The 22,088-nt window shown below is 37.0% G+C and overlaps 1 protein-coding gene across 5 annotated transcripts in view; it reads right to left on the bottom strand.

Annotated features, from left to right (window-relative positions):
• Positions 1-2,092: 2,092 nt before the first annotated feature.
• The window catches only part of LOC110031827 (protein FAM91A1), a 39,183-nt gene continuing 19,187 nt past the window's right edge, over positions 2,093-22,088 (bottom strand). For all 5 annotated transcript variants that reach the window (XM_020735237.1, XM_020735238.1, XM_020735241.1 and 2 more), the window contains 6 exons: positions 16,636-16,758; positions 16,345-16,498; positions 15,107-15,167; positions 14,668-15,026; positions 6,778-8,356; positions 2,093-2,945 (listed from right to left, as the gene is read on the bottom strand). In XM_020735237.1, coding sequence (XP_020590896.1) covers positions 2,690-2,945; positions 6,778-8,356; positions 14,668-15,026; positions 15,107-15,167; positions 16,345-16,498; positions 16,636-16,758 — 2,532 coding nt within the window. In that variant the 3' untranslated portion in view covers positions 2,093-2,689. The remainder of the gene's footprint in view (positions 2,946-6,777; positions 8,357-14,667; positions 15,027-15,106; positions 15,168-16,344; positions 16,499-16,635; positions 16,759-22,088) is intronic.

The raw sequence follows: 22,088 nt of genomic DNA, 5'->3' as shown, positions 1-22,088 counted from the left end.
TTTGTTCGTTGAGCAAGCAAATTGAATATCAACATTTTTTTTTAGTTCGATTTATAAATGAGACTAACACGAACAAAGATGTTGTTTGTTTATGTTCGGCTCATTTTAGTTTGATGTAATTAAATAATATTATTATTTATTATATAATTATTTATATTAATTATTATACTTTATTTAAAAAATGCTAATTATAAAAAAGTATAATTTCATGTGTTAAATATGAAAATACATAGGATTTGACTGGTATGCATGTAAACACTTCTAAAATTCTACCTCCTAATTTTAGGTGTTAGGAATGTAAATCTGTGGGATTTGGTTGGCAAGCATGTAAATTCTCCTAAAAAATTGCATCGTTTTATCAAGATTTTTGAAGTGAGGAGTGCCTACAAACAAAAACCAAGTGCGTTATTTAGAAAAGCTTTAGATTTGTGTGAATAATTTAGAGAGTTATGTCGGAACACAAATGTGCTAATTACGATTCATTTTGAACTTGAGTTGAGCACGAATAAAAAAAATTCAACAAGCAGAACACGAACAAGTATTTGAGTCACTCAAGCTCAGCTCGTTTATACCCCTAAGAGAGGAAAAACTTCCCAAAATACCTCAAAGCACTTATGGAATTGCTACTTATAGTGATATGCAATGTGCTAGCACGTGTGATTTTACAATAAAAAATAATACTTTAATTTACATATTTAGACTTTCAATAAAATAAGGGAAGAAGATAAGCAATGCAACAGTGAAGAATAAAAATTGAGTGAAAACATTCTTTTCATTAACCCATGAGGTTTGTACAATAGCTCTTTATATAGACTGAAAGCAAAATTCTAGAGATGAGACAGGTTGATGTCCTGTTATGGGAAAATATTTGTGATGTATTACACACGCAGAGTTGCGTCTGCGTGCGTAATAACCCCGTAATAACCTATATTTCGCGATTATTAGAGGATTATTGGGAGGTTATTGAGGCATTAATTCCAATAACCTATAACCATAATAACCTTCCAATAATCTTTGCATGTTCTATTTAGATGTTATTCATAGGTTATTATCGGGGTATTGCAGAATTAATAGAGAACGCATGCAGAGTTGCGTGCGTGCGCAATACGTACGCAATTATTTCCCCCTGCTATAACATCCGGTCGTGGTCTGTTGTGGAGGATGGGGGATCTCGAGTTGTGGAGCTGCTGCTCAAAATGATGCTCTGTTATGAGAATATGTTGCATCTGCTACACTTAAAAGCGAATCAATAGAAACAACTCAACATTTGCTCATTTGTTCATGATAGACTCACTTTTATTTGTTTATTTTAATTATAAAAAAAATTGATAATTTTTTTTTTTAATTCTACATACAAATAAAAAAGTTTAAATAATGACCTATCTTTTCGTTTGTGAATATTCTTTTGTTGTTGTGAATGTTTTTATTTGTTGTTTAATAATTGGCTTGCTAATAATTGAATAAAACATTTATTTAATGATGAATTATTTATTTTTTAAAACTTAACTGTCAAATTATTATACTGCTAGGAGCATAAATATGATAAAAACAATGAGAAAATAGTAGTATAAAAAATAAATTAAATTATTTTAAATTAACATTTAATAATAAAGGCATTGGATAAATAGTTTAATGCATATATTAAAATTTTAATTTTACCATCCATACAAATTAGAAAAAAACTTCACATGAAAAATTATCAAATGAAGAAAAACATATAATAGATATATAAATACATATATAATAATTATTATTATTATTATTTTAATTATTAAGATCTCTATGTTGCTTTATATAAGCTCCAATTCAGCAAGACAGCATTAAAAATCAAAAATTTCAATCAACATTGTAAAGAATATTTTATATACATACCACAATTTTTATTTATTTACATGTTTAACATCAAAAGTCTGATATTTACATTCTTAAGCCCAGGTATATTCAAATTTGACTCAAGACAGAAATAATTGAGCAAAGCAGTCCTCTGATTTGATGCTCACTAAAGTCCTGGAAAAGAATCCTAAATCTGCAATCACAAGGGAGGAAATTTATAATGCATGAAAGGCGCAAAGAAAAACTGCCAAACAATATAAAATTCTTCAGAGAAAATCTAAGCATACGACCTGAAACAAGAGTTAGAAAAGTTTCCTATCTGTATTCTGTATTGTGTGTTGGATCAGAGAAATTTTTCCATATGGAGTAGGTACGCAGTTTTGCGTGCAGACTCCAATAATATGCCGGCGTGTGTTATATCGGGACGAGCTAAAAAAAATTAGAGTGGAATCGTGGAGGTTATTTGAGAGGATCATCGGGGGGTTATTGAGGGGTTATTGGGACATTAACTCAAATACGCTGCAATAATCACCTCAATAACCCCTAAATAACCTCTGGGATTCTATTTCAATAACCTCTCCATTAACACCTACAATAACCCCTAATAACCTCCACAGTTTCACGTTAATAACTCCACAATAACCTCCAAGTGGTGGCATATTACTTGAAGTCCATACGTACTGCGTATGGAAAAATTTCTCGAGGGCTAGTATTTAGATGGAAGACTCAACCTTCCTAGTAAATAAAATGTTTACGAAAGATCCAGTAAAAGCAGACTTCACAATGCTCCAAGTACGAAACCCGAGACTTAAATATTTCAATTTGTTCCAAAATTTGTTCAAATAGAAATGTTCTATCACAAGGCCCTATTTAGCTGCAATGAAACAGAAGCTGCTGCAGCCTCTGCTATCAATGAAATAGGTTGGCGAGCTTGTAAGCAAGCACCTATGTCAAAGGGAACCAACTGAGATCCATCAAACAGAAGATTTACAGCAGGTAGGACTATTTCTTTGCTTTCAGCATCATCTGATTCCAATTTTCCTGTGGTCATCAAAGCCGAGTCGTCGATTGGTCTTGTCGCAGCCTCGTAGACTGGAGCGAGTGCATATGACCTGCAATTAATTATTGAAGATTAATAATATATGGCAAGAATTATTTTATAGGAAGATTTACCTCCATGCTAATCGATTCTTATGTCTAACACCTAAACCACGATTTTTAGGTTTGTGCCGCCTTACCTATGCATGAAAAGGTGTATTTCACATTCTGAAAGTTCAAATAGTGATATTTTGATGTGATATGAAAGATTTGGGCGGTATAAATGCAAAAGAGTAAAGTTTAAGTGTTAGATATGTACATAAATAGGAATTGGGTGGTATGTATTTAAATTTAATACATTTTTCTAACTTAGATGTTCCGGTGGTATTGGATATTTTATATGCTACAGAAACATTGTTATAGCTTAAAGTTTTAATGGTATTGGATATTTTTATATACGATGGATAAAACCCAAATCACAATAGACATGAAAATATTATTGCCGACATTCAAATAGGGTACGACGACTATTCGAAGCAGGAAATAAAAGACAAGAAACATAAAAGGATACCCGAGGGGCATAGGCGAAGGTGTTGAAGGGTGACTGGACAACAAGTCGGGTTCGGATGGGCGGTGGTTGCTGTTAAGGTAGGAGAGTGGAAGTGGGGGATTGGTAGCAGCTCAAGGGGTGGCGTAGGGCTGACAGGTGGTGGCTGTTGTGTGGAGGCTGCAACAGGAAGAGTTGCAGGAAAAAGCTGACAAGAAGATGTCAGGGGGCTGCGGCTGGGAAGCAGGGCAGGAGGATGGCAAGCACAAGCTTACAAGAGGGAGGCGGCTTATAGCGAGAGTTTATGGCAAGGAGGAGGGCAGGGGGTGAAGGGCGGCAACAGCATGGGCTGGGGTTACGGTTGGTGACAAGGAAAACCGGAAAGGGGGTGGTGAGCGGCAACATCAATAAGGAAAGAGAGCCTAACGGTACAACAGTAATGATAGTGAAGATTGCAGATAAAATAATTATCCCCGCGGGAGCGAGCTACAACAAGAGCATCCCTTGACCCCTTGGAGAAGATCACGATCTCGGACTATTTGCAGTCGGAACACTTTCTCTCTTTTGGATACAGCCCTAGACGGGAAATAGCTGCCGACGGCTAGCTGGACAGAATTCTCAAACACCAAAAAAAAGAAAAAAAGAACCCACAAAACAGAGAAAAAAACAATTAAATGTAGTTAATAATTAAGGGGAATCCCACCTCACTTGGGCCACAAAACCCCAAGGCAAGGACCGACGCCCCTTTGAGACCCTTGCTGAAACGATTTAGCAGCCAGTTCAACCCCAGGGTAAGCCCCACGCCAGTCTCGTGCGATTTAGGGAGCCTCTACTTTCATTCGCCAAACGTTTTGATTCTTTGTATGCGGTCATAGCAGCACCTGGATACTAATATTGGATGTACTGTCTCCCAAATCCAAGGTCGGCTCACCCTAATCTAAAGTGGGGATAATTTGAGCCTCCTCGAATGGTTGTGGTCATGGCCGCAAGGTATCGATTGTGCTATCCTGAAACACTCTCTTTTCTGTCTATCCCATGTCTAGAATTTTTATCTCGGTCTGGTCCTCCTCCATCTTCATCAAAATTGATCCCACTATTATTCCTCACCTAAAATCTCGGGGCTCCGCAGAAAAGAGAAAGAAGATGTTCTTCCCCTCCTTGGTTAAGGAATAGATGTTTCTGAATCCATCGTGTTAAGTCATGCGGTCAAATTGTCATGATTTCCCAAATAAAAAATAACAAGTATCCATAGGCACTACGTCACACCACACTTGATCTGCAACTGGCTTACAATCAAAAACTTAAACAGGCATCTCCGGTCAATTTTGAACATGTTTTCCTTCTTCAGTCATATCAGAGAATACGGTTGGGCATGCATCCGAGTCATGAAACCCAATTTCTCCACAATCTGGGAAGACGTCACGTTCTTACTGCTCCCTCCATCAATCATGAGACTACATACCTGCCCGTTCACAGTGTGGATCCCCTCATATGTTAAGTCTGCATGATGTATCGAACCATGAGCATCTTACTCTCATCCGGTGGAAAATGGAACACTTCGCCCTATTCCTCAGTTGCCTTCTTGTCGCTAACATCCTCCACTGCGCCATGCTTGGTAAAAGAAACAGCTCAACTTGTCAGACAACTGGATGTGATGTGCCCAAATTCATGATATATGAAGCATTTTATGGCAGAGACTGTAGTAGGCATGTTATTTTTCTCAGGCTTCTTCTCACTCGGGGTGGCTCGGTCCTTATTCGAACCAATTTACTAAAATTCCTGAGATAGGCTTCTGCTAATGTATCCCACTCCATATGGTTGCCTGACTTGTGATGGTTGTCTGCTCTGTTTCTGCCTCTCCACCTTCAGGGCTAAAGTTGGGACATCTCTCAATTTCCAATGAAGTTGCAGCTGCACGACGTTGTCAATAGCGGGTTTCAGACCAACCAGATATTGGGCTATGAAATGTTTCTCCGGCTCGACTAACTCACACTTCATATGCAACTGGTCAAACTGTGCTATGAACTTTGATGATAAATCTCTCTGTAATAGGTGGTGGAGTTTCATAAAAATATCCCATCGGTAATGAGTATGTTATTTTCTCTACTGGAGTCAAACTGTTCCTCTGGCTCGCCTTCCTCATCTTCTCTTAATTAGAAATCTTGTCACTTCCTTGGTGGCATGATTAGGATTTAGCAATTGGAAGAGTGTGGGTTGACGATAGGAATGATTTTTTTTTTTTTTCCTTTTTCTGGGGTTGGGGGGGTCTTCCAGCTCATGACTGTTGCGTGTAGGCTGCAGTTGGGAGGACTGTTGTGTGTAGGCTGCAGTTGGGAGGGTTGCAGGAAAAAGCTGACGGGAAGATGTTAGGGGGCGGAGGCTGAGAAGCAGGGTGGAGGAAGGCAGGTAGAGGGTTACAACAGAGGGGGCTGATAGCAGAAGTTTAGGGAAGGGAGGAGGGTAGGAGGTGAAGGGCGGCAACAACAGGGGTTGGGGATTAGGATTGGTGGCGGGGAAAATTGGAAAGCGAGTGGTGAGCAGCAACAACAATAAGTAGGGAGGGTTTGATGATACAGTAGGAATGACAGGAAGGTTGTGGATAGGATGACTATCCTTGTGGGAGCGAGCTACAGTTGGAGAACCGGTCGACTCTTTAGAGAAGATCACGACATCAGACGAGTAACAACCGAAGTACCTTGTCGTCTTCGGATACAATCCTAGACGGAAAACATCCGCCAAAGGCTAAATAGACAGAATTCTCAAACACCAAAAAAGATAGAAATATATAAATAATAGCAGATAACTAAAAGGAAATCCCCCCAAGTCCAGTTCAGCCCCAGGGTAAGCCCCGCGTCACTACAAGATGTTGCCTAACATCTCAAGCAACATAAGTTCAACTTTTCTATTAACATTGCATACTATCCATGTAGATTATCATGTCGGTGCAACTCTTTTTTATTTAAAAAATATGAGCTTCAAATTATCAATAGAAGATTACCTCTATATCGCAATGAAGACGTTGTTTTAACTCCTGAAGATATTTGGCGGACATATAGAAAGAAAGAAAGAAACTGCCACTTAACATCTACTACCAAAAAAATAAATGCTTTCAATTACTGGTTGCATGCTGTGCAAGTTGAAAGATTTCATTAGAGAATGCAACAATTTTCTTTTTTTAATACATATTTAGCGTATCCAGCTTAATACAATTAGGCTAAACATCACACACTGTATGATGTTGACAATTTTCATATTTTTACAATTGCATGGAATTTGTTGATGTCTGATAATATGAAGAATTGCCAACAGAACAGAAATTAAACAATACTTCCGTATAGTAAAATAATTTCACATGGTACCTGAGAATGTTTCCATCAAAACTGAGGACTTCAGTTCGGCATCTGTGCCTATTTGCTATTTTAAGCCTCTGGTGTTCACTAGCAGCTCCAGATATTGGCGTTGAAGGATCTAGTAGGGGGCTCCAACGTCCACTGGCATAGTTAATTAAATGATGAGGTGATTCCTTTGTACGGTCGGTCTGGTAAAATAATTTTGCCGTAGGACCTGTTGCATGGTACTCCGAACAAATTTCACGCAGCTTCTTTCTCAGATCTTGCATTGCCTCATGATGCTCATAGAGTGAATTTGACTGAAGCAAACATGATGAAACCAACCTATCACATATCCTGCTGCATAATTTTGGACTGAATAAAGGTATGCCAAATTCCATGCTCAACGGAACCCATTTGAACTTTTCCTTATCAGCTATAAAAGAATCAGGTTTTTTTTCCTTCTGGAGCCTTAAAAGCCGAATATAACCAATTGTCCAGGATCCAAATTTGCCTGAAAGTTCATCTAATAAATAATTTAAGCTTTCATTTTCTTCTAGGTCTAACCCCATATCCTCAACATGGGTAACCGATCCATCTAAGTTTTTCAGGGGCAATGCAATATCAACAGTGATGATTCTTCCAGACTCATCTAGGTCAAGTGTATTGAGAGGTTGCACCAGCACAGCTGAATATTTGATAATTGAATTCAAGCAATGAAGAAGAATATTACCATTAACCAAGTTCCCTTCAAATTTGCCACCAAGCCCACCTATTGTAGATCCATCCCAAGACCATATCAATGCCTTTTTGCATCCTACTAAGGGTGCAGGAAGCATGCGCAGGCTCTGCCCTTTCATCAAAACAACTGATACAGGACCTGATCCCATCATTGTGTATAATACTAACTTCATCCAAGGTGTCATTGATGAATAAGAGGGTGGACCGAAATGGATAGGACCACTAGCTCCAGGTAAAATTGAAGAAGAAGGAAGAGGAACCATTGAAACAATAATGTCATAGTCCCTGAGAAATAAACGCTCTAATGTTGCTGGTGCAAGAGAAGCCAAGCTTTCACAACGAAGGATATCTACTCGATATTTCCTTTTTATCATCAATTCCATTTTTGAACCATCCCGCAACACCCTGCTGTCGTTCTCTAAATCATTATTTTCCTTGCTATTATCAATTTCAGAGGAAGCCTTAGAAAGTGCTTCAGGCTTAACACTGGGAAACTGAGATTCATGTAAACCAGAATCAACATTAGAATTCTGATTATAATCAAACCTCAGAGTTTCATCATCATGCTGCTTCAGCCCACCACATTCATTGATTGGATCAACATCACTTGAAGATGGAGAAATCCCAGAATTGGTGAGCTGCACGTTAACTTGATGACTAGCCATGTCAAATATTTCATCACTAGAAATTCCACCTGACTGTAAGCACTCTAGAAAGCAACGAAGGCTAAATGCATGGTTGGCAAATTCCTGCAGTTCACCTTCAAATTTTTTCCCTTCCAAAGTAGATAGATCCTTGCAAAGATCTGCTATAACTGTATCACCAAGCTTCCCCGCTTCATACAGAGTCACAGCATGGGACTTCAATCCTGTAAGAGGTTTTCCAGAAGGAAAAAAAAAAAGAAAAGATAGTTAAATTTAGTGTAATAAACATACTATTAAGATCCAAAATACTCAGTGACGCAGGGCTGGAAAGGGGGACCAGCTGAACCGATCCCTGCCCGGTCCAACCCTGCATGACCGGCTGGGCGGCCGCCAGAAGGGACAGGAACTGCCGCCCACAAATTTCCCCTTCCTTTCCAGTTTCCCTCCTATTCCCCTTTCTTTTCCTTTACTCTCCTTTTCTATTTCTTGCCATTTTTATGCCTTCCTTTTCTATTTTCTTCCTTATTCTGATCCTTACCTATTCTACTTAATAATATCTATTATTTATAGGTGGTGTTTGCTTAGAGGTGATTGATTTGTTTTTTTAACTCAGAGTCCGCCTCCAACACTTTCCCCCGAGAGCTGTATCCGAGGACGAGAAGGTGGTCCGGCTATAACTCAACTGAGATGGTTCCTATCTCCACCTGCTCTGTCCAACGCATCCAGACCATCACAGGGCACCTTCATGTGTTTCCAGAAGTGCTACAACTCCATCCTGTGCGCCAACATTGTTGCAGAACCCCCCTACTGTGATTCCAGGGTGCCGCAAATCCCTACCCAAGCCTCCAACAGACTGCCTGCTCCTCCTGAGCACTTCCCCGCACCTGTCAACTTCATCCTTCACCCCAGCATGCACAGCTCCCTTCCAGCTGGTCGCAGTTTCCTCCGATATTCCCAACCGGCCGCTGCCTCTCTTCTAGAGGGCCACCAGTTCATTCTTGCATCCTCCTTTAGCTGCCAACTCCTTTCAGGCATCCCCCCTACAGCCCGGACCACTCTGACTCTTCCAGCAGCTGTTAGTCACTCTACAGCAGGCCGCCACCATCTCCGAACAACTCCTAGCAATCCGTCAGCCACTTCTGCGCCGCAGGCTGTCGACTCCTTGCACCTCCCTGCAGGCCGTCCATCAATTCCGCGCCTCCAGCAGCCCGTAGACTCCTGTGGCTCCCCTCTGGACCCTTCCAACAACCACCCGCACTAGCTGCTGCCATAATGCAGTCCCACCTTACAGCAGCCACCCGCACCAGCTGCTACCTTACACCTTCAACAGCCTCCCGCACCCGTTGCTCCCTCTGTTCGCAGACAACGGTTATCTCACCATCGGCACCCGTAGATACTCTTTCCTAGGCCGTAGTCGTTATTGTCTTGTTTTCGTTGTAGTTTCGAGTCTGATTGTATCCTTCGTTGTTTGCTTAATAATATTTCTCTTTCGTCGTTGTGGTTTCAGTTAACTCTGATATCTTGTGGTATCAGAACTAGCCTAACCCTAATCCTGATCCCAAACATTCAACCAAGCCCACGAGGAAATGCCTACCAGACACCACCCGAGATGAAATACAAAGGGAGATTTATCATCTGCAACAACAGAGACTAGCAAAAATAGATGTGGAAACCAAAGGGAAATTACCTTCAATCGTGATTGAGGAAGTCGAAGCGGACAAGGACGAAGATATGAACCCGTTCCACAAAGAAGACACCAGTGACAAGGAATGTTGACAATATCAGAGGAGGTCGAGAAAAAAGCCCACATATGGGGGGCACAAGGACTTCACTATCAAAGTAGTTCTGCCAGAGTTTGATGGAGGCATAGATCTGGATGACTTTATTGACTGGTTACCATCAATGGAGCGAATCTTCGAATATAAAGTCATGTCAGAGGATACACAGGTAAAGTTAGTCGCCATTAAGTTGAAAAAGAGTTCCTCGCGGTGGAGAACTAGTAGAGGCGGAGGAAAAGAGAAGGATGTAATAAAATTTCCAAATGGGAAAAGGTGAGGAAGGAACTGCAGAGAAAATACCTACCACCTCACAACCGCCAAGACATATTTCTGAAGCTCCATCACGTACAGCGGCAAGATCTCTTCATAGAGGAATTCACAGTGCAGTTTGATCAATTGCAAATAAAGTGTGAGTTGTTAGAACCAGAGGAACAAATGTTACCCGACATTTGGGGGGCTTGAAGCCCACTATTAGCAATGTGGTATAACTACAATGCTATTGGTCCCTTGGAAATGTTCATACATTAGCCTTAAAGGTTGAAAGGCAACAGAAGCAAACCAGGCCACAAAACTTTTTCAAGCAACCATACTCATTCAGGCCATTACTTGCAACTATAACTACAAACAAGTCTACTTCAAGAGCAAGAAAGGCAATATCAAAGAGTGAAGACTGAGTCTAGTGGGAAGAAGCAAGACAAGGGTAGTCCTTTCGGGACATTGCCTGCCAAAAACTACTTTCGGTGCCACGGTTACGACCACATACCCTCCAGCTATCCCGCGAGCTAGGTCGTCTCATTCACTGACCAAAACGTGTCTAGTAGATAGAGGAAGAAGAGTCCGAGGATAACCTAGAGGAAGAGCTTCAACCCAGGATGACAGAGGAGAAATGTTAGTTATGCGGAGTGTTGCGGACAAAACCTGAAAGAGAACAATCATGGCTAAGGCACATCTTCCGCACCAAGTGAACGGTAAAAGGAAAGATTTGTAGTTTGATAATCGACAGTGAGAGTAGTAAAAATGTAGTATCCATGTTGATGGTGAAAAAGTTAGGATTATCCAAGCATAAACATCCTCAGTCCTATTCCCTCGCCTAACTATAATGGAGAAATGAGATACAAGCGGATCAAAAAAGCCAAGTTGACTTCTCAGTTGGTAATCAATTATAGGAGTAGGTATGGTGTGATGTTGTTTTGGATGGATGCATCTCATATTCTACTGGGGAGGTCTTGATAGTTCGACTGCAAGGCTCAACACTGCGGCTTCAAGATTACTTATAATTTTAAAGACAGTAAGCACATCGTAATGTTACCTATTAAAGATACAAGAGGAGTAGACGAAACAAAGGAAGCATTAGTCTCGAGAGTGACTTTCATGCAGTCAATTTGAGATGCGCCAGTAGCACTAGCCTTAGTACTACTGGAGGTGACAAAGATAGGCAATGTAATACCAGCACCGCTCCAACCAATACAACAAGACTTTCAGGGCATGTTTGGTGTTGACCGACAGTCTTCCCAAGGGATATTCAACATGCCATAGATCTCATAACAAGATCAGAGTTGCCGAATCGGCCAGCCTACAGGCTAAGACCAGTAGAGTACAAAGAGTTACAACAACAGGTGCAGGATCTGTTCGTGAGAGGATTAGTTTGAGAGAGTACAAGCCCCTATGCTTCCCGCATTAATGGTACCGAAGGAAGATGGGACATGGAGAATGTGCATCGACAATAGAGCTATCAACAAAATTACCATCAAGTTTTGATTTCCCATACCTCGCTTAGATGATCTTTTAGACCAGTTACACTGAACCGCAATCTTTTCGAAGACTAACTTACACAGTGGATACCATTAGATATGGATGAGCCTAGGAGACAAGTGGAAAACTACTAAGCTGAATGACATAACTGTCCACTCATAGGTGTTCCGGTTTACATTGAAAATTTTGAGGTAGTCTACTTCGACAACATTTTAGTGTACAATAAATATGAGGAGCACAAACAACATCTGAGGGTAGTGTTCGACGTTCTGCGAGCGGAGCAATTATATGCCCATCCAAAGAAGTGTCACTTCATGATAGACAATGTATGTTTTTGGGGTCATAGCGTGACGAGTTTAAGTATTTAGATGGATGCTACGAAGATCAAGGCCATTATAAGTTGGACTGCACCGCAACTAATCGCCAAGCTAAGGCAATTTTTGCGGCTAGCATCGTTCTACCAGAGATTCATCGGAAACTTCAATACTATAACCGCCCCTCTGACACAGACAACGGCAGCTCAGACCTGCTTCAACACCATGAAGGAGAAAGTGAATTAGGTGTCTGTGCTAGCCTTACCAGTCTTCAACCAACCCATTGAGATAGAGTGTGACACATCTGACAAGGGGATCAGAACAGTGCTGAGCTAGGGGTCATCCCATCACCTACTTCAGTGAAAAGTTGAATGAATCCAGAAGGAAATACTTAACATATGACAAGGATTTTATGTCATTGTTCGAGCTCTAGATCACTGGAGTCAATACTTGCTGACAACCGAATTCACGCTATGTATGGACCACGAGACCTTGAAATTTCTCAATAAGAGCAAGCTGAAAGGTTGATATGCCACCTGGGTGAAATTTCTAACATCATTCCAATTCGTGCTTAAGTACAAGACGGGAAGCCATAACCGTGTTGCTGACACACTGAGTCGTCGCCACTTTTTGCTCACAACAATGTGAACACGAGTTGTGGGATTTGACGTCGTAAAGGAATTGTACAACGCAAGAGAGAACATTAATAAAATATGGGAACAATGTCAAGAGAAATTGATCAGGCAACATTGCCAAGTAGATGACTACTTATTTCACTAGAGTCAGTTGCGCATTCTCAGGTGCTTGCTGAGAGATGTCATTATTTGGGAGAGTCACAATGAAGGATTAACAGGACATTTTAGCAAGGACAAAACTCTTGCCCTAGTGCGGGAGATTTTCTTCCGGCCCTGATTGATAAGAGATGTGAAGCGACGCGTCAAGCAGTGCAGAATTTGCCATCTAGCAAAGACGAGTGTGCAGAATGTGGGTTTGTACACTCCCTTACAAGTACCTGAGGCACCGTGGGCGGCATTATTATAGATTTCGTGGTGGGTCTCCCAAGAACAAAGAGGAACAAGGACTCCGTGATAGTTATAGTGGACTGCTTCTCAAAGATGGCACATTTTTTTTCCCTGTCACAGGACACTGGATGCGTCTCATATCGTTTTATACTTCCAAAAGATTGTGAGGTTGCACAAGATTCTCAGAACCATTACCTCTAATAAAGAAGTCAAATTTCTAAGCCACTTCTAGAAAACTTTATGGGGGAAGCTAGACACCAATGTCCAATTTAGTTCAGCAGTTTATCCAAAAACGGACGGCTAGACATGGGTCGTGAACATGAACATAAGAAACCTCTTGACATGCTTTGTGGGGAAGAAGATCAAGCAATGTGCTATCACCCATATAACACCCAAATTCCATAAACTAGATAAAGTTTGACCAATTTTAAAAGTACCCAAATTTCCCATCCTCCAAAAGTCAATCGAATTATTTTTATAAAATTATGTGCAAAAAATAAATCAATTTGATATAAAGTATTGATATAAATTATGAATGGTGTGGGAGATATAAAAGTTTAAAGTTATAAGTATAATGAAATTAATTAATCCTTGATTATGTCCTAATCCCCCCTTAATCTTGCAACACTGTAGCTAACCGACCTCAGGCAATATTTTATTCTTTTCATTTGCTTGAATAGGGTGTCCCCTCGAACCAACGCCAGCAAAAAATTTGTCGCAAAAATTTTGACATTAATCCTTTTGATCATTGTGTTAAATGCTAGGGCGTCCCCTGGAAGTGAAGCGTTGTATGACCTGAATACAGTGAAAAGTATGCAATGGTTGCTACATCGGCGCCCGGGTGTATTGTCAAATAAGCAATGATTATCACATTACGGACAGAGGAGGATAAATAAATTAGACCATGAAAATAATATTAGTAATGAGTCTTGGAATATAGATACTATTACAGGTAAATTAGTAGAATTAATTGATATTATGATTCATAGAAATTTAAATATTTTATGTATTCAAGAAATTAAATGGGTTGGAGAAAAGACTGAGAAAATTGATAACTAAATTGATAACTTAAGTTTTTTAAGTTTTAAACTTCAATATTCAGGTAAGAGTCGAACTAAAAATGGGAATTAAAACAATTCCGTCGGGAGACCATTTTGGTTTCCATTTAAATAGTTTAGAGACTAAATTGGTCGTTTGCATAGTCATAAGCTATTTTAGTTGCTTGCAAATAATTAGGGGACTATTTTGGTCCTTTTTCTCAGAAACCAAATTTCACTTAATAATTAATCATCATGAAAATTTTAGGTCATGATCTTATACGAAGGGAGATATAACTTGCTAGAAAGAAGTCTAAATAAACTAGAAAATTATAAAAATATTAACATCTAATATTTTCTAATAAGAAAGTACTAAAAAGGTACGAAAAATAACTAAGAAATTCCATGTTATTAATCTTGATTGTAAATTCTGATCAGAGAAAGATTATGATTCAAAAGAATCAAAATTCTCCTGATTGGTGTTTCACTTAGTTGCCTACTAGCACAAAAAAATATGTTCGTCGTGTGAAGCATTCTAATCCTATAACACAAACGCACACAAGGGTAGGCTACAAAAAAAAAACATAAAAAATAGCAGGAATAGTACAAAGACAAAACAGAAAATACCAAACCTGGTGAAATAGAACCCATCATCAGGTATGAAGTTATATTGGCATCTACAACTAGTGCCACACGAGCAGTATCAGAAAGAGGCCTATTCTGTTCTATCCCAATGCCATGAACTCCTACGGTCTCTGAACTGATACTAGCCATAGAAACATCTTCATCATCGCTGAGAAGAGTACTAGAAGAGATATCAACACTTGAACTTCTTAGAACAGCCTCTGGATCTATAATCTTTACAGCCCAACCTAATCTAGAAGCAAATGAAGCAGCAGCCTGTAGCTGAAAAAGGTCAGCTTGGAGAGTTGAGGCCAACTCTGCAACAGTTGCATTCTCACTTGAAACTACAAAAACAGCATATAGTAATCTGTAGAAAGATTACCCCTTTAAAATTAAAATAAAGTAGAACGAAACATATCAATTGCATTTGGAACCCAAGGAACATACTCTTCAATGGGATCTTCATAAGACTGCTCCTTGTTAGAAACAAATCCTTCCAGCCTTGAGACTGTTGGAGCAAATAGTAATGATATAAATACCCATTCAATCATTCAAAAAAGAAAACAGAACCTGAAACAAAAACAAAGTAATTTGCAGTAGAAATTAAGCCCCCTCATCTAATGATACACTTAACTTCTTTTGTTTGAGTTGAGTGACAGATCACTGACTAAAATGAACTGATCTTGACATGTTTTGATGAGCGGAACTATTACAGAATTCTTACTTTTTGCTACATAGACAATCATTTGCCCAAGCAATCATTAAAAAAAATTCATATTACAGTAAGTTATGATGTAAATCTGATGTCAATTGATTGCACGCGGTGAAAACTCAACATTTTGTATTGTTATAACTGAGATTACAATCCCAACAGCATCTCCGTTCTTCTTTTTTCACATGTAAACAACATTTCTATCAACCATTTCAGCTCACCCGCGAGGTTTATGATCATAAAGAACAAGAATTTCTTTTTTTATTATTTATTATTTTTTTTTATAAATAACAAGAATTGGTACAATTAAAGTCCGTTTTATTCTGAGGTTCTTTCCAACAAACATTCCATTTATATTTCAAGGTATATGGCAGTTAACCAAGTAGTTGAGAGGCCCGCTGAATTTAAAAGCAACCAAGTCTCAATTTCAAAAAACTGAAGCCAGTCCAATATAAATATTGTTGCTGACCATATTCAAAATGTAAAATTAGGCATGAATATTAAATTGTTGCATAAAAATCAGTAGGAGGGTCTGAGACTAAGATTAACCCAGTTTTTACTTCACCTCTATGGTGATTTATCATAAATTTACAGTAAGAATCTAATATTCTATCAAACTCACTAACGAGTTAAAATTTGTAGCATCAAAAACTGTAAATTTTTTAATTTTTCATTATGCTTTATAGTTTGACTAATAAGAATAATTATATTTTGTAAATTTTTATTTCTCATAAATATGTTTGATTATAATTAATAATATTGATTTTCATAATATTTTATTTGAATTTGCTGTTAAATGAAAATCAATATTATTAATTATTAATAAAAAACAGAGGTCTCCTTAAAACTTTTATTTTGAGATCGAAGGAAAAAAGATCTATCTGAAAGCTGATCAGAACGTTATAAAATTTAAGGCTGCAGCACTCAACAATCAATGAAAGAACCTAGTAAGTTAATTTTTTAGAAATCATACCTTTGAAACGGTCATCGGAATGCACAGGGACATCGAAGTATACCAACCCCCTTCGATAAAGACCATTAACAATACTAGAATCAAAGAGCATAAATGAATTTGCTTCTTCCTTACAAACTTTGTCGATGGTTGCCATTTCTTCTTCTGTTAGTTTCTATTAAGAAAAAAATAACTTTCAAAGTTTTCCCTAAGATTCATGCATATTGATTAGCATTCCATGAAGGAAAAAAAAATTTCACGAAGGTTAATGTCAAATTAATTATTACAAAACAAATATATTGAAGTTCATACCTTAAATTCTTCCAATGTAAAGTTAACTAGACAAACTTCCCACCATGGTTCAACCGCAAAGTCCACAGGTTGTGTGGGCAGTAATTCTTTGGCGATTGATTTGTTTAATTTCCACATTATTTTCTGGAAAGACAAATAATCCAAAAAAAAAAAAAAATGAGGCGTCACCAAATCTCAACTAAAAAAAAGAAAAAAAAAACTGATGTAAATGAGAATAGTTCAAATGGGCAAATTATTTTGAATGTCGAGAGTGACAACAATAGGCCATAAAATAATCGAATCATAGAGGATAATAAATACTAGAGACTTTCAAAATACAGTTGAGTAACAATTAGATTTGTAAGAAAAAAATAAATTTACCACTCAAGAAGAATCAATAATCAAAACTGTGGAAAATAAATTCTCATGCAAAGTAAATGATACAGGTAAGAATGATTGACGCACAATTTTAGAAATTAGCAAGCCTTAAGCATAGACATCATGAACAACATAAAATCATGTTTAACATCCTCAAAAGTTCTATAATCATTTTCAATTACGCATCATGTAGCTTAATATACTCTTTTAAGTCTGTATAAGAATATGTGGTGGTCACTGATTAAGGTTTGAAGAAAAAATGCAAGAACTCAGATGAAGCATGACAGATAGATTGCAAAGCATTCATCAAAAAGTTGCTTGCAGTCGTCAAAATGAGTAAGATGAATCTCTGCAGCATGTCGCATAAATGAGAATAACAAAGTAACAGATCCTAGACATAATATCTGAAAGCCTGTTTCGAGATGCACGCGAGCAATCAAATAACATAGACAAAAAAGAAACAGCATTAAGGTAATGCATCCAGAGACGGGATAAAAGGATCCAATTCTGTCACTCTGGTTCACCCCTCCACTTTTCAAGGAATAATAATTGAAGTTAAGGGCTGTCAAATGGGATGCTAAAACCATCTAAAACAATTTAACTAAGACCTCCAGAGCCGATTATGAGCTTGGGCTAGCTCAGATTGATGATAAGCTTTTGGTGGGCTTCCCTTTGAGGCCTCTTCGGGCATTTAAATATAACGTGTTTCTCCAATAAAATTTAATGTAAAAGCTCACACAATTTTTTTAGATGAAATTAAAATCAAGACAAATATATTTAGGTTAACACTCTCATTGCCGGGTCCCAAGCCCCAGATGTGAACAGTGGAAGGTTGCATTAAATAATCGACAGCCAACGTAAAATTTGTGGAAAAATCATGAAATGAATCATTTTAATTATTGTGTAAATGTTAGGGTGTCCCCTAGAAGCGACGTTTTGTATGACCTAAATACAGTGAAAAGTGTGCAAGAACCGCTACACTGGCGTCCGAGTGTAGTGTCAAATAAGCAAAGACTCTCATAATACAGATAAATGCGGTTAAAAAAGTTAGTCCATGAAACTAATATTAGGATATGATCTTAACATATAAGTACTCTCACAAGTAAATTAATGACATCAACTGATATTATGATTCATAGAAAGATAAATATCTTATGGATTCAAGAAACTAAATGGGTTGCAGAAAAGACTAAGGAGATTGATAGCTTGGGTATTAAACTTTGATATTCAGCTAAGAGTCACGGTAAAAATGATGTAGGTGTAATTATAGTTAAGAGTTTGAAAGTAAATGTTATAAAAATTAATAAAATTGGAGATAAAATTATAACCCTTAAGATTGTTGTTGAAACTAAGATTTTTAATATTATAAGTGTTGATACTCCTCAAGTAAATTCAGATATAGGTTCCAAAGAAAAATTCTGGAATGACCAAGAAGAATTAATACAAATGATACCTCTTAAAGAAAGAGTTTTTATTAGAGAAGATTTAAAGGGATATGTTGGTAGAGTGGTAGAAGATTATAGAAATATTCATGGCGGCTACAGTTTTGGAGTGATTAATGAAAAAAATAGAATCATATTAGATTTTGCTTTAGCGTATGATTTTATTATTACTAATACTTTATTCAAGAAACTAAAGGAGCATATTATTACTTATAAGAATGGATCTGATGACACATAATTTGATTATTTTATTATGAGAAGAGATAGTCGAGAAAGTAAAGATTGTAAGATCATTACAAGTGAAAATTTAAATACCCGACATCGATTAGTAATTATGAATTTTAAAATAAAGAGTTGTACAAAAAAGAATATTATGAATCATTGTCATAGAATTAGATGGTGGAACCTAAAAGACACATAAAATTATTTTTATCCGTAAACTTCAAAATTTCAAGATTTGGGATGTTCATGAAAAAATAAATTATATGTAGGATAAAGTAATAAATACTATTAAAAAAGTGGCAAAAATTGTACTTAGAGAATTAAAAGAAACAAAATTTTATAAATAAAAATAGTTGGTGGTGGAGTAATAATGTGCATGAAAAGATAAAATATAAGAAGTTATATTATAAATATTGGTTTAAATGTAAAAGCTTAGAAAATCGGAAAAAATATAAAATGGTCCGTAGGAAGTCTAAGAGAACATGTGGATGTTAAAAGATCTGATTGTAGTGATCTTTATAACAGATTAGAAACTAAAGAGGGTGAAAAATATATGTATAAACTAGCCAAACAAAGAGAAAAGAAAAGTAAAGATTTAACTCAAGTAAAGTGTATTAAAGATAAAAATCAAAAAGTGTTTTTCTTAGAAAATTTATCAAAAAGTGTTTTTCTTAGAAAAAGATATTCAACATAGGTGGTTTGGTTATTTTGATAAATTTTTCAATGAAATTTCTAAAAATACAATTAACCTTAGTGATCTTAATATCGTTAATAATAATAAAATATTTCATTTTTAACGTTGCATTAGTAAAAAAAAGTTGAGGCTTTGAAGAAAACCAATGGTAGAAAGTCTGTAGGACCTGATGATATCCCAATTAAAGTGTGGAAATATTTAGAAGATTTGGGAGTTTCTAGGCTTATTAAACTCTTTAATATTACATTAAAAACTAAGAATATGACTGAGGAGTGGAGGAAAAGTATTTTGGTCCCAATGTTTAAGATTAAACGAAAGCACAAGAGTGTGCAAATTATAGAGGAATTAAGTTGATGTGTCATACTTCAAAATCATGAGAAAGGGTAATTAAACATAGGTTAAGAAGTATTGCAAACATTTATCATAATCAATTTGGATTTATGTCGGACAAGTATACTATGGAAGCTATACATGGAAGCTATACATTTATTAAGAGGACATTTATTAAGAGGTTTGATGGAGAAGTACAGAGAGAATAAAAGGAACTACACATGTTTTTTATTGATTTAGAAAAAACTTGTGATAAGATTCCAAGAGATATCCTTGGGAGAGTTCTAGAGAAGAAATGTATTGATATGACTTATAATCAAGTCATTAGAAATATGCATACTAGAGCTATTACTTGTGTTCAAGCTGAAGGAGGATTGACCAAATATTTTTCTATTTCAGTTGGATTACATCACGGATCATCTTTAAGCCCATATCTTTTTGCTTAAGTTATGGATGGTTTTACTGGACATTTATAGGATGATGTACCTTCGTGTATGTTTTTCGCTGATGATACCTTCTTGTGGATAAAACTAGAGATAGAACTAAGGAAATACTTGAATTATAGAGGTCTATATTGGAGTCTAAAGGCCTTCATTTGAGTAGAACTAAAACTGAATAGATGGAATGTAATTTTCATAGTAGCTCTAGTGACAGAGTAGTAATTATGAGTGATCAAATTATTAAAAGATGTGAATGCTTTAGGTATTTAGGGTCTATTGTTCAAAGTGATGGTGATATAGATGAGGATGTTATTAGTAGAATTCAAGTTGGTTGGTTGAAGTGGAGGAATGCTTCGGGCCTATTGTATGATAGAAAAGAACCACTTAGACTGAAAAGAAAATTTTATAAGTTGGTGGTGAGAACTGCAATGCTCTATGGTGCAGAATGTTGGACTTTAAAATAGAAGCATAAAATTAAGTTAAGTGTTACTGAGATGCTTTGGTGGATGAGTGTTTTTATTCTTAGAGACAAAATGCAAAATGAATGTATCCATGATAGGTTGGTGTAGCTCCTGTGGTGGACAAAATTAGAGAGAGTCGTCTTAGATGGTTTGGTCACATTAAACATTGACCATCTAATGTTCCGGCTTTGAGAGTAAGTACATGCTTTAGAATCAACTTATTTGAGAAAGGCAGAGGTAGACCAACAAAGAGTTGGGAATATTATATAAAAAATGATCTTAATTTATAAGTTCTAAATAAAAAAATGACACTCAATAGGATGCAATGGAGAAAAACGATTCATGTAGCTGACCCCATTTATTGGGTTAAGGGTTTGTTGTTGTTGTTGTTATTGTTGTTGTTTGTGGTTGGGGTGGGGTTGTAGTAGTTGGATTACATCAGGGATTGACTTTAAGCCCATATCATTTTGTTTTAGTTATGGATGCTCTTACTGGACTCTTACTGGACATTCTTACTGGACATTTACAGGAGGATATACCTTGGCGTATGTTTTTCTTTCATGACATCCACCTTGTGGATAAGACTAGAGAGAGTGAAAGAAAAACTTGAATTATAGAGGTCAACATTTGAGTCTAAAGGCCTTCATTTTAGTAGAACCAAAACTAAATATATGGAATGTAATTTTAGTAGTAGTAGCTCTAGCGGCAGAGTTATAATTATGGGTGATCAAATCATTAAAAGGTGTCAACACTTTAGATAACTCGGGTTTAGTGTTCAAAATGATGGTGATATAGATGTGGATGTTATTGGTAGAATTCAAGTTGGTTGGTTGAAGTGGAGGGATGCTTCAGGACTATTGTGTGATAGAAAAGTACCACTTAGACTGTTTGGAAAATTTATAAGATGGTGGTGAGACCTACAATGCTCTATAGCATAGAAAGTTGGACTTTAAAAGATAAGCATATAAAAGATAAGCATAAAACAAAGTTAAGTCGAGATGAGATGAGAATGCTTAAGTTGGTTGAGTGACTTCACACTTGGAGAAAAAATGCAAAATGAATTTATTTAGTAATAGGGTTGGTGTAACTCCAGTGGGGTACAAAATTTGAGTTAGTCGTCTTAGATGGTTTGATCAATTAAATGTCGACTATCTGATGATCGGGTTAGGAGAGTAGATGTTTTAGATTCGACTTATATTAAAAAAGGCAGAGGTAGACCTAGAACGATTTGGGCATATTGTATAAAAAATCATCTTAATTCATTAAAAATAAATGAAAATATAACTCTCAATAGAACGCAATGGAGAAAAAGGATTCCCGACCCCACGTAGTGGGATAAAGGCTTGTTTTTGTTTTTGTTTTTGTTGTACATATCTATTTAGGTAGAGCTCTTAAATTGTTTGATTATATTTGAGTTTGCAATAGGATAATAAAATTCAATTGGAGCAAACCAAAAATTAATAATAATTATGAAAATATTATATACACATACTATTCAAAAAAATAT

Source organism: Phalaenopsis equestris, unplaced genomic scaffold, assembly GCF_001263595.1.
Source record: "Phalaenopsis equestris unplaced genomic scaffold, ASM126359v1 Scaffold000848, whole genome shotgun sequence".
In the NCBI taxonomy this organism is placed as follows: domain Eukaryota; kingdom Viridiplantae; phylum Streptophyta; class Magnoliopsida; order Asparagales; family Orchidaceae; genus Phalaenopsis; species Phalaenopsis equestris.
This window is presented reverse-complemented; position numbering and strand designations above follow the sequence as displayed.